Source organism: Hippocampus guttulatus, chromosome 20 (assembly GCF_054856545.1).
Source record: "Hippocampus guttulatus isolate MCC_2025c chromosome 20, RoL_Hgut_1.0, whole genome shotgun sequence".
Classification (NCBI taxonomy): domain Eukaryota; kingdom Metazoa; phylum Chordata; class Actinopteri; order Syngnathiformes; family Syngnathidae; genus Hippocampus; species Hippocampus guttulatus.
Genome location: NC_141280.1, coordinates 11,405,025 through 11,417,619, shown reverse-complemented (window position 1 = coordinate 11,417,619; position 12,595 = coordinate 11,405,025). Strand labels below are relative to the sequence as shown.

General features: G+C 45.4%; 1 protein-coding gene across 3 annotated transcripts; it reads right to left on the bottom strand.

Annotated features, from left to right (window-relative positions):
- Positions 1-9,393: 9,393 nt before the first annotated feature.
- LOC147188055 (uncharacterized) lies at positions 9,394-11,828 on the bottom strand. 3 transcript variants are annotated; one of them, XM_086100518.1, is made up of 5 exons: positions 11,384-11,828; positions 11,127-11,299; positions 9,820-10,026; positions 9,699-9,740; positions 9,394-9,633 (listed from the first exon to the last, which is right to left on the bottom strand). In XM_086100518.1, exons 2-5 carry the CDS (start codon positions 11,146-11,148, stop codon positions 9,518-9,520), a joined length of 387 nt encoding a protein of 128 aa, XP_085956644.1. In that variant the 5' UTR covers positions 11,149-11,299; positions 11,384-11,828; the 3' UTR covers positions 9,394-9,517. The 3 variants fall into 3 exon arrangements, with proteins under 3 accessions (XP_085956644.1, XP_085956646.1, XP_085956647.1); XM_086100520.1 differs by having other exon boundaries at positions 11,127-11,553; positions 11,747-11,814; XM_086100521.1 differs by lacking the exons at positions 11,127-11,299; positions 11,384-11,828 and adding an exon at positions 10,784-11,004.
- Between the last annotated feature and the right edge of the window lie 767 nt (positions 11,829-12,595).

The window sequence follows — 12,595 nt, the reverse complement described above, 5'->3', positions numbered from 1 at the left end:
CGGTTATTACGTGCTATTAGGCCCCGAGACGCACCCACCATACTTAAAACCCCGTCAGTTGTGACGCTGCCCAGCTTTGACCAGTCCAGGTCGAACTCTTCCATCGTTTGGTGCACTTTGCCGAAAACATCCTCCCCCCGTCATAGTCCCTTTGAGACTTTGGAGGGCTGCCAGCTCCTCGCACATCTCAAATTTGCGCTAACTCCACGAATAAAAATTTGCAGTTGCGCTATGTCCTGCACGTCCGTGCTCTCATCCAGTGCTAATGAAAAAAATTCAAAATCTCTCGTGTTCTGCTGCAGCTGGGCATATACATTTCCCGCGATTTCTTCAATACGTCTGGTGGTTGTACTCGCTGATAGACTCACGCTATTGAAGACGTCTTTATTCTCGGGGCACACCTCCTCCGCGACAGCAATCATGCATTTCTTCACAAACTCTCCATCGGTAAAAGGTTTACCGCTGCTTGCTAACAGTTGAGCAACCCTGAAGTGAGCTCGAACAGATGACTGGTTCAGCTGAGCTTGGTGAACAAATGTATTTTGCTGAGCGAATATTCCACTTTTTAGTTTTAATAGTTTGTCTGCTCGCATTTGTCCTTGGAAGCTGTCGTATTTGTCCTTGTGACGGTATTCATAGTGTCTCCACAGATTGTATTCCATGAATACCGCCACCGCCTCTTGACAGATGAGACAGACAGCTTTTTCTTTGCATTGAACAAAAAAAGAATTGTTTGTCCACTTTGGGTTAAATACCCTGCATTCTGCATCTATTTTTCTCTTACCTAACCTATTCGCCATGATTACGTTCTCTTTGAGATGGGCAGATTTAGGATTTTTTTTTATGGGGTTGCCAGATAACGGCATAGACCGCAAAAAGATGCAACAAATGTCACGTTATAGTAAAGGTATTTATACAGGTGTTTGTGAAATAATTACTAATTAATAGTTAATCATGAAAATGGTTCAGAACTAAGGAACATTCTAATGCAAAAGCCCAACTTTACTATCAAATAAAAATACACAAAAATAAAAAATAAATCAAAATACTGTGGTATTGTTCAGGGGGGCCGGACCAAATGCAGAGGCGGGCGGATCCGGCCCGCGGGCCGTAGTTTGGGGACAACTGGATTCCGCAATCTTGGTGTACCGAAAAGGTCGGTGCTGATGGACAGTCAGCGAGCGCTGATAACCACCTTCAAAATAAAAGCTTTCCAAACCGTCAGCGGTTTGGATTTAAAATGTTTTAAAATAATTTCTTGGCGGTTAGGCAACGATGAGTTCACCCAGAGAGAATGAAAACTCTCAAAATAGCACCAAGAAGCGTGTTGAATTTGAGACAGAAAATAAAGTCAATGTTAATGCTCCATCAATCATTAAAATGTCACCTCATTTTAAAAAAAAACATAAATAAAAAGCATTTTTGTTTTCCCGCAACCAGACCAGGCCAAAGGCACACTATGCCACCCCAGGTATCTCACCATAGTACTTTGTTCTGATCTACACTGATCTGATGTTACATTTCAAAATAAAAGGCCTCTAAAATAAGCAATTGTTACCTTTGCGCTTGTTTAAAAAATATAATAAAAAATGTGGCCATTTTGAGCAAAAGCAGATCGGAAAATGGATGGATGGATGCATGTTTGGTTTCTCTTTGGTTGTTGTTGTGTTTTCTTTATCCCTCGCTGTTTTCTTTGGGTGAAATTAACAGTTTGGTTTCTTGAGTTAACCTTACATTTGCTGTGATTTAGTTTTATTCCAAAGCCGTTATTTCATCTAGAGTTTTCTTTTTATGATCTTCAATTAAAGGGTTTAGACTCTAATGTTACTTTTAAATTCAGTTTATTTATATTACACAAATGTCCATAAAATTGTGTTAAACAATGATGTGCTGATTAATTACGTATTTACTTTATTATATGTGAATTTGTAGGATTCAAATCAAGATAATGATAAACCGCAGTGCGCTGCTGCGACGAAGGGGGTTACTCTTCTCCTCACACCAATGCACGACTTCCATTGTGCATGTGTGATGTCACTACTTCAGAAAGGCCCCGCGCCGTCAGGGATAAATCAGCATTCATGCCGACGGTGAGTGCAGACACGAGTCAGGCGCTAGCTAAACTACAGCGACATAATACATCTGTACAATGCAAATGCGTAGTACTATCCACGTGAATCTCACAGAAATGCTGTAGCCTATCCCAGCCGTCTTCGGGCAGTAGGCGGGGGACACCCTGAACTGGTTGCCAGCCAATCGCAGGGCACACACAGACTAACAATCATACACGCTCACATTCACACCGACGGACAATTGTTCCATTAACCTGCCACGCATGGGTTTGGAATGTGGGAGGGATGGAACCCACGACCTCTGCACTGTGAGGTCGACGAGCTAACCACTGGCCACCGGGCCGCCCGTGGACAAAGTACAGTATTGTAAACTCAGTTATTGAATAAATTCAAGTGTTGCAAGCCTTAAGTCATTATTTTGTGTGTGTTGGGTTAATTCACTGCTCTTAATTTGTAAAATTAATATTTGAATTGTTTTGTTCGACTTTTTTAAAGTTCATCCTGGAAATGGCACATGTTTACTCTGTACCGTTTTTCAATCAGAAGAATGTGTTCAGAAATCTATTCCTCACTGTGATTTCTGAGCCCCTCTCTGTAAGTTGGATCTGTTCAAACATTTGAGAGAAAGAATGTCGTATGCTGTTACGGGTACAGTATTTCCTGATCACTGTGATTTCAATCACCTTTCGTGCCCCCTGACTCACACCATGTTTAGGACCCCGCCAGAGGACATGTTTAACATCAAAGGAGGAACTGTTATCTCAAGTATCTGTGTTGCTGCCATCACATCAAAGCTCAGACCGAAGAAAATGATGGGTTGTGGTGGTCTGGTCTCACCTCACTACTCCCAACTTTTTCCAGCCACACTGGGTCAGATGTAGAGGTAAGATCTTAAGCCCAAGCCCGAGCCCTTCGGGTCGGTCGGGCCTAAAATGTCAATCATTGCTTCGGGTCGGGTTGGGCCAGGCTTCTCTCTCGCTGACTTTTTTTTAGATAAATATACTGTATGTTTATAAAAATGTATACTAAAATGATGTGTGGATACAAAACTAAGCAGTCTGCTTCTCTCAAAGTGCTGCGCTAGATCCTTAAGGACGTACTGCTGCTGTGGTCTATGGCCCAATTTTCAACCCGTCAATATGACGGATGGCCTTAAATTTTTACCGTCAACTCTTAAAAAAAATCCGTCAATGATGGAAAATTGTCGGTTAATGTACTGCAGAAACAGAAATATAAAAGATGTAAATGTTTAAACAGTCTTGTTTGACTTAGATTTCGTTACAAAAGACAGGCTTTATCCCTTCTTATGGGCTCACCACCACCACCCATGGGAGGGGCCAAAGGGGTCGGGTGCAATGTGAGGTGGGCGGCAGCCAAAGGCGGGGACCCTGGCGGTCTGATCCTCGGCTGCAGAAGCTATCTCTTGGGACATGGAATGTCACCTCTCTGGCAGGGAAGGAGCCCGAGCTAGTTTGTGAGGTAGAGAAGTTCCGACTGGATATAGTCAGACTTGCCTCCACACACAGCCTGGGTTCTGGTACCAGTTCTCTCGAGAGGGGTTGGACTCTCTTCCACTCTGGAGTTGCTCACGGTGAGAGGCGCAGAGCAGGTGTGGGCATACTCATTGCCCCCCGGCTCAGTGCCTGTACATTGGGGTTCAAACCGGTAGACGAGAGGGTTGCCTCCCTCCGCCTTCAGGTGGGGGGACGGGTCCTGCATATGCACCAAAGAGCAGCTCAGCGTACCCACCCTTTTTGGATTAATTGGAGGGTGTGCTGGAGAGTATTCCTGGTGGGGACTCCCTTGTTCTGCTGGGTGACTTCAATGCTCACGTGGGCAATGACAATGAGACCTGGAAGGGCGTGATTGGGAGGAACGGCCGCCCCGATCAGAACTCGAGTGGTGTTTTGTTATTGGACTTCTGTGCTCGTCACGGATCGTCCATAATGAACACCTTGTTCAAACATAAGGGTGTCCATATTTGCACTTGGCACCAGGACACCCTAGGCCGCAGTTCGACGATTGACTCTGTGGTTGTATCATCGGATTTGCGGCCACATGTTTTGGATACTCGGGTGAAGGGAGGGGCGGAGCTGTCAACTGATCACCACCTGGTGGTGAGTAGTCTCCGATGGTGGGGGAAGGTGCCGGTCCGTCCTGGCAGACCCAAACGTATTGTGACGGTTTGTTGGGAGCGTCTGACGGAATCCCCTGTCAGAAAGAGTTTCAACTCCCACCTCCGGCAGAGCTTTTCCCATGTCCCGGGGGATGCGGGGGACATTGAGTCCGGATGGACCATGTTCCGTGCTTCTATTGTTGAGGCGGCCAATCTGAGTTGTGGACGTAAGGTGGTTGGTGCCTGTCATGGCAGCAACCCCCGTACTCGCTGGTGGACACCAGCAGTATCTGGTCCACTATCCGACGTCTCAGGAGGGGGAAGCAGTGCACCACTAACACTGTGTACAGTGGGGATGGGGCGCTGCTGACTTCGACTCGGGACGTTGTGAACCGGTGGGCAGAGTATTTCAAAGACCTCCTCAACTCCACCAACACGCATTCCTTGGACGAAGCAGAGTCTGAGGACCCTGAGGTGGGCTCTCCTATCTCTTTGGTTGAAGTCACCGATGTGGTTAAAAAGCTCCTCGGTGGCAAGGCCCCAGGGGTGGATGAGATCCCCCCGGAGTTCCTCATGGCTCTGGATGTTGTGGGGCTGTCCTGGTTGACACGCCTCTGCAGCATCGCGTGGTCATCGGGGAGAGTGCCTCTGGATTGGCAGACCGGGGTGGTGGTCCCTCTTTTTAAAAAGGGGGACCGGAGGGTGTGTTCCAACTACAGAGGGATCACACTCCTCAGCCTCCCTGGTAAGGTCTATTCAGGGGTGCTGGAGAGGAGGGTCCGTCAGGAAGTCGAGCCTCAGATTGAGGAGGATCAGTGTGGTTTTCCCCCCGAGGACGACCCAGGACACGCTGGAGAGACTATGTCAACCAGCTGGCCTGGGAATGCCTCGGGATCCCCCGGGGAGAGCTGGAAGAGATAGCTAGGGAGAGGGAAGTCTGGGCTTCCCTGCTAAAGGTGCTGCCCCGCGACCCGGCCCCGGATAAGCGGTAGAAGATGGATGGATGGATGAGTGTCAGAGATTTTCTCGGACAAAGTTAAAGAAATGACTCGGCACACAGGAAAATTGTCTTCAATATCGGCGGAAGCGGATCTCTGAGAGCGAACGACGGTTAGTTGCTCCGCGATCACACTCGAGCTCCCTTCCCGCCAATTCAGGCTTTTATTGTAACATACAAGGAAAACACTGCCCCCGATATTTGCATACCGTACCCACGGTCCGGCCCCTCGATAGTGATTGGTTACCTGTGTTAAACATTGAACCACCAGTACGTTGGCGCCTTTTCTGTCCGGTCTACATTGAATTAACATGTTGCAGACTTTGCGGATGGCCAATGTCGCCTGGGCACGACGGGTGTTCTCAACTCGTCTTTTGTTGTTCAACCGCTGTTCCCGAATTATTCATCCCCCTTTTGTGACCGAGTTTCGCCCTCTCCCCTGTGATCGCCCACCTGTATTGACGTGCTAATTGTGGACTTCAACAGCCCTCTGGCTTTGTGCACAGGAATTTGGGGGTGCTGGATACGCACCCAAACGTTTAGATGTGTCCAGATTAAATGAAACTTTAAACATGATACAATTTTGCTCATAGATTCCTCTAACAATGAGACAGGCTTTAATTTGTTATCATAAATCACCCGTCCTCCTCCCGAGTCCTCACAAATAAAATCTGAAATTTTGAGCTAGCTTCGGGCTCAGGCCTGCAAATCAAGTTAATTGGTCGGGCTTGGGCCGGGTCGGCCTTTTTAATACCCGCGGGTCGGGTTGGGCTGGATTTTTTAGGCCCGATCTTACCTCTAGTCAAATGTTAGTGTCTTTGTTTCCGGGATTTGCATGGAGGCGTAACTCCCTGCCTGTCATCATCATATTGTCTCAATATATTCTCATGACTGTATTTTTTCTGGGCTTCCTGACAAAATCTGAAATTCTCAGGACCTCGAATCGATTTGTAAACTGCAGAAAAGAAAAATAAAACCTTTGAAGGTACTGTTCATCGTCTCCAGCCTGTATTTAGATCACCAACATCCTAATCATCCGAAATTAACGAACACGCGGAGGAAGAGAAAGGCCGACTCTCACCCCAACAAATGCCATTTGCTAACAGAGATGACACTCATCCCCATTTTGCTGTCAGCATACAAGGAATAAACTGCTGTCACAACAACCTTGGTCAGCTCCTGTGGTTTTATTTCTGTTAAAATCTCACTGCTGTCACACATACATTGGCCCGTTGCATTTGTAAATTAGTGAACACATATTGTGAGCAAAAAACAAGGAAAGTGTTGGATTTTTGTTTATTTTGGTGGTGGAGCATTTGTGACCCAAGATTTTATTTTTTTTTGTCGCCCAAACGGGAATGCTGCTAATATTTGTTGTCTTTTTAGTAGTAGTGGTAGAGGTATGATTATTATTTAAATCAGAATTCAACGGCAACTTCTGATTTTCATTCATAATTTTGACTTATTTTCTTGTTTTTGTGTGTTTGTTTCATTATTCTTTATTTCTGGAAGAGAGGGTACCAACAATTTTCTCCACCTGTAGCTCGGTTCTGGAATTCAGGATAGAAATGGAGCATTCAAGAAAAGGTCACGATATCGTCTTCAGGCGTCACGTTGTTTCCCTCTTCTGGGCAGTAGGAGAAATGCTGACGGTGACAACTTCCAGGAATTGAAAAAGAACCCCCTATTTTCGTTTGTGTCTTGTGCTAAATTATATTTTCGTTCAAAAAAGTAATATGAACCTGTTTTTAGACTTGTCCTTCTTCGTTACGGACAATAAACTTGAACATCAAGCTGCATTTCAATGTTGGCATTTCGATATTAAAAAGAAGGTTCAATAACGACAAGGCAACATGAAAAAAGTTGCCTTGTCCACAGTAAGAGAAAAAGGCATCTTGGGGCGTGGCCTCACGTGATCAGAGAGGAGCTTCAGTTACGCGATGAGATCTTGAGTTCAGAAGACGAAGCAGAGTTGACAAATTTCTTCGGCAGGTTGCTGTCAGCTTGGTTGCTGCTCATGACTACAGTGGCTGGTGAGTTTTGCTTGGCGAGGTGAAGAGTCACTCAACTGAATGCTGAAACTGCTTTTGTCTCATCCTTCAGGCACCAGTGGCGAGCTGGTGGCGGTCACGACTGAAATGTTGGCATCAAAAGGCAGTCGGGTGACACTGTCATATGTTTACCCCGACAAGGCTCTGAGTGGTGATGATTTCTTCTGGTATAAACAACTTCCTGGACAAGCACCACACTTCCTGCTTTCCCACTTATGAAACGGCAAACCATTGAAGGTCAAGCCGGGAATGTCGGTCAGCATAGCAAGTGACAGGGAGCGAGTGCACCTGCACATGGAGGAAGTGTCGGTTGAGCACTCTGCAGTTTACTACTGTGCTGTGAGGCCCACAGTGATACACACGCCACATTCTTGCCACAAGAACATTTCCTGCTCCTGAACTCATCACACTCACCTCAAAGAGAGGAACAACTCACCTCGATATACAAAGCCCAATTCGAAAGTTTGGACGTTGTGCAATGTGTCAACAAAAACAAAATACTCTTTTTTTCACCCTCGTGGGCTGTGGTCTGAGGAGCCCTCATTTCAACTTGTTTTTGGTCATCATTTTCATTGTCTTATCTGGGCCAAAGATGAAAAGGACGTCTGCAATGTTATTCGCACCAACAGTTTTTCGAGATCTGTAGATGTTCTTGTCAGGGAGGTGTGATGACATTCAGAGATGACATGGTGATTTTTGAAGGGCACTGTTGTGTCATGTAGTTGGAGTCAGAGTAGAGGATGCAGAGAACAGGGAAAGATGGAAATTAATGACTCGCTGTGGCAACCCCTGAAAAGGGACAAGCCGAAAGGAGAAGAAGAAGAAGACTGTTGTGTCATGGGCCTTCCTGTGTGACAGAAGAAGTCTGATTCTCCTCAATGGCTTATCAGCCCATATTTATTCGCAAGAAGGAGAAGCAGATGGGGCCAGGATGAATTTCAGGTGACACGAAAGAACCACAGTACGGTGCTGTGACAAGGGAGGAAAAGTCTTCGAATGTGCATGTTGATTTCATTGCAACAGGAAGTGAAGGCCGTGCCCACTAAGCCACAAGTTAGCATTCATATGAAGCGCGAATGCTGCACCATGAAGCTCTTGCCAACACATCCACTGGCGCGCCTGCACAAAAACACCTGCGGCCGCCTCGTGCACATGGGAGTGGGGGGGAGAGGGGGGGGGGGCTCACGGGAGGAGATGAACCACTGTAACAACATGCTGCTGCTGTGCAGGGGATGTTCTTGTCTCATGGGCTCATACAACTTCATCTCATACTCACTGATCTTATGTTTTGCTGTGATGTTATGCAAGCACAAGGAGGTCAACGTGTGATGTGACTCTGAGGGCAGCAGTGATTTTGTTTTCATATACAGGCATGCACAACAATGAAAATGTTATCTGGCTTTCTCTTCATCACTGGCGCAAGAGGATACAAGTTGTCCCAGAACATTCCTGACATCCATGTCAAAGCTCAGGCGTGTGAAAGGTGCTGCTGACTGCTACTGCACATCAAGTGAAAAAAACTGAAATCCAAACTATCCCCACTCTGCACACTGATATGAACGCAACTTTGATGACCTCACTGTTAAAACGCAATAAAGACCCCACTACGAACATCCAATTATCACAGACTGTCCTGAAATCAAACCTGTTTAAAAGTTACAGAAAACGATGCTCCTCGTTCTACCTGATGTGCATTTCGTACACACAACAAACATCCTGTCCCAGTAAGCTTTTGAGACAGAAACCATCACCGCTGTCATCTGTGGTGCATGTGCCATGGCAACCGCTTCCTGTGGAAAGAGCAGCAGAGACACAAACGATATCACACACACCAATGCTCACACTGAAATAGCGCAAGTCATTTTTAACTCATCACAAAATAAATACGGATTGGCTTGGTAAATGATGTGGGATTTCATTTTTTAACGTGTGGGCTGACTCTCATTCATCCAGGTCATGACAAAGGTTGAATCGAGGACACTGAATTCTTCTACATTGTTGATTTTTTTTTCAAAATGCCTTTCTACTATTTGAACGATTTGTTTTCATACTGATTTGATGTCTTCTTTATGTTGTATTCATGACGTATTAGTTTCTCTGTATGTAGAATCTTGATGGGCTATTTTGAATCATCACTAAAATAAGGAAGCAACAGCCTTTAATTTTTTTCTTTTATTGAGTTTTTGTTGATATGAGGCATTTTATAGCTCACTGACATGAAAAAAGCGACACGTTCTAAAACGAGCGGAGGAGGAAGAGGAAGGCGGTGGCGCTGCGCTAGCTACTCTGGTGCGCCAAACCACAGGCTCAGTGTCATGACATAGTTGATGGCGAGCATCTTGGCGAAGACGAGGCGCAGGGTGAGGACGGTGAGGGAGAGGAGGTTCATCTTCCCATCTGCCGGCGACATGCACATTAAACTCAGCCCGACAGACTGCGCCTCTCGCATGTTCAATACTAACCTGGCACCAACATGTCCTGGCACCGCCCTAGTCCACTTTCACCTGCGGCGACCAAACAGGAAGCAGACATGAGGCGGTGACTCCATTAACATGACTGGAGGCCTTGCCTGACCCTCCTCACCTTCCTCGCACGTGTCGTCATGTGCGGCTGTTAGCAGTGCCACCTGGTTGTACAACGAGTCGTCCGAGATTCGTACGGGGCGAGACTCCTCGAACATGTGACCTTTTCCCACCTTCTCTGTGGCATTGCGTCGGCTGAAGCCGGTGGCGAGACATGCCGTCAGGTTGCTGGACTCAAGTTTGTAGAAGGATGGCTCAAAGTCCTCCCCTAAAAAACCAACCAGATTCTCACATTACAGGGGAAGTTGTGTCAAAGGTTTTCATGACCATAATGTGGAATTGAAGCGGCTCCCCTCACTCCTTTTAAAATCAAGGCAGTCGAAGGACTTTGTTGGAGCAGAAATTGACTCCCGGGGGTCCATGTATGAGATTGGTGTGCGCATTCATTTCACTAAACTGCAAACTCTCCCCTTGGAGATGATATATTCGGCCGGGCATTTGACGTGGGCAATTGGAGAGCACCTTGCAACCCTGTTCGAGGATCCATGGGGACCAAAATCATGAACGGCTATTTTTTTTTCAGTGTTTGGTTTCTATTTTTAATTTAGCACTAAATGCATATGGAAATAAAACAACCATTTAGATTTTTTTCCAGTGATGCAGTTTGGGTTATGGTGTTTACTTGTAGTTTTGAAGAAACTTGCTGGTTCCTGACATTTCTAATATGTAACAATAACTTTCACATTAAGTTCGCGACACAGCTTGTGAACGTTTCACACAAAGCATATCAACATGTAACAACCAAATCCCCAAATTTCATTTAATTGAGCCGCCAAATAGACTTTGCCATGTTTCCACTCACCAGGGTCAACACTCAATCTGGTTCCACATTCAAACATCGACTATACATTCAGACAGTCTGTGGCTCAAAGAAAAAAAAAATATATGAACTAGCTCAGTCTCAGATTTTTACTAAAACAAAACTAAGTAATTCTCTTTCAAAAAAAAATTAAAATCCCACTTACAGGTTTCCACCATCAATCTGGTTCCACTTCCAAAAAACAACCTGTCGAATCCTGTCACACATTAGTTACTTCCTTAACAAGAAACTCCTGAGATCTGTTGTCGAGCTGCATACCTCAACAGGCTTCGCAGTGTAAAAGAATGGACACAAAATATGTATTTTATCTGGTTTTATCTCATCTTTTTAGGTAGTGACACAATTTGGGCTATGATACATAAAAGCCAAACTTACGAGTCACAACAGTCAGTCTGGTACCGCTTCCGAAAAGTAATTTTCAGTTTCCTGACACACATTAGTTAGTCCCTCAACAAAAACCTTTAGAGAAACCTTGACAAGAACGCAACTGGAATCCTTATGGGGTGGCATGGCTCAGGTGGTATTGTGGTTGTTTTCCAGCCTGAAAGTTGTGGGTCCAATTCTGAGCCTGAGTGATCATGCCCAAGGGGTCCTTGAGCAAAATGCCAGAGCCCCAACTTGGTCCTGATGCTGATGAGGATTGTTCAAGTGCTTTGAGTGCCTTCAAAAGCGTGATTCAAGCAAAATCCCATTTGTTATTTACCTTCATGTTTCCACGCACAAATAAAATGTATATTCAGCGTACCAAATATCTGCTCGTTCCAGCTGCATGTATGGGAAATCTATTAGTTGCGACACTCAGACTACTTTCACATCAGCGATCCACCTCTTCACAGCGGCATTCCTCAGGGCAAGGTTCCTTGTCCACTAGACTTTCATGCCATCCATGTCGACTGGACACCCTTCTCCAAGTGTCTTGAATCATGTTGTTTGCATAAAAAAAGATGGGTACATTTTTCATCGTGTTGCCATAGCACTTGAGGCAATAAACGAAAGGTTCGTGGCAGAAGCAAGCATCTGAACCTTTCCTCAAAAAACAGAGTAGAGAAAGAAAAACAAGTGTTCACGGACAATGATGTCAATACAAGAGGTGGAAAATACAAGCTACCGTATATATTAAGATCCTACTGATTTCCACTGTCATGCTTGTCCCATCCCCGAAGACAATCTTCTTGCAACAACATCCACTGTGACACAAAGCTGCAACCACATTGGTGACGCCCACCACCTCTGGCTTCATGATGCTGACATCATGTTGCCTCTGTTCAAAGTTCCGCTCAAAAGCCACTGACATCTATTTTGATGTTACCAGGTGGTCCCAAGTAATGGTACAAAGTAAAGTAAAATGATACAGGATCCGACATTAACGGTGGCTCAATGGCCTGATGGCCCTGGACCAGTATGGCACTGTTGTCGGGCCACCACCGACATTCTCGATGCGAGCTCGGTAGTCCAGTACTGTACATATTTCATGAATATGAAACTGAAATTCTTGCTTTGAAGCAAAATATTGAAGTATTTGAGAATTTAGTTTTTAGCAGTAAGGTGAGGCAGTCAAACTGTCTCGAAAACAAATGATCTTTTGGGCTCTCCTCAGTCAAAGGTTGTCTTGTTTGGGGTTCACAGAGAATTTTCAGTGATAAATTGAGTCACAGTCACAGTGGTTTGACTGTGATTAAAGTCACAGTCAAACCACGCTAACTTATTTGTACTATTTGCTTCGACAGAGCCAGAAAAAAAAACAATACATAAAACAAAAAGCAAGGTACAAGAGAACACCGAGAATACACAAACAAAATATCACAAGCCCAATAACGTTCAACCAAATATCAAGATCGATAACAAAGAACATTGAAAATGAGAACAACTCAGAAACGCATGGAAAGGTCACACGTTTCCTGCTTTCCGTCTCGCCGAGTGGCAGCTCGCCACGTGCAGGAAGGTCGGCGAGTATCGG

Bases quoted from the DNA above. Each gene is read 5' to 3' on its own strand.
- LOC147188055 (XM_086100518.1), bottom strand. From the start codon at position 11,148: ATGCCACCCCATAAGGATTCCA. The intron at 9,741-9,819 runs GTGAGGAGGGTC...TGGTCGCCGCAG, and splicing joins TGACGACACGTGCGAGGAAG to GTGAAAGTGGACTAGGGCGG. The intron at 9,634-9,698 runs GTTAGTATTGAA...TGTCGCCGGCAG, and splicing joins CCAGGACATGTTGGTGCCAG to ATGGGAAGATGAACCTCCTC.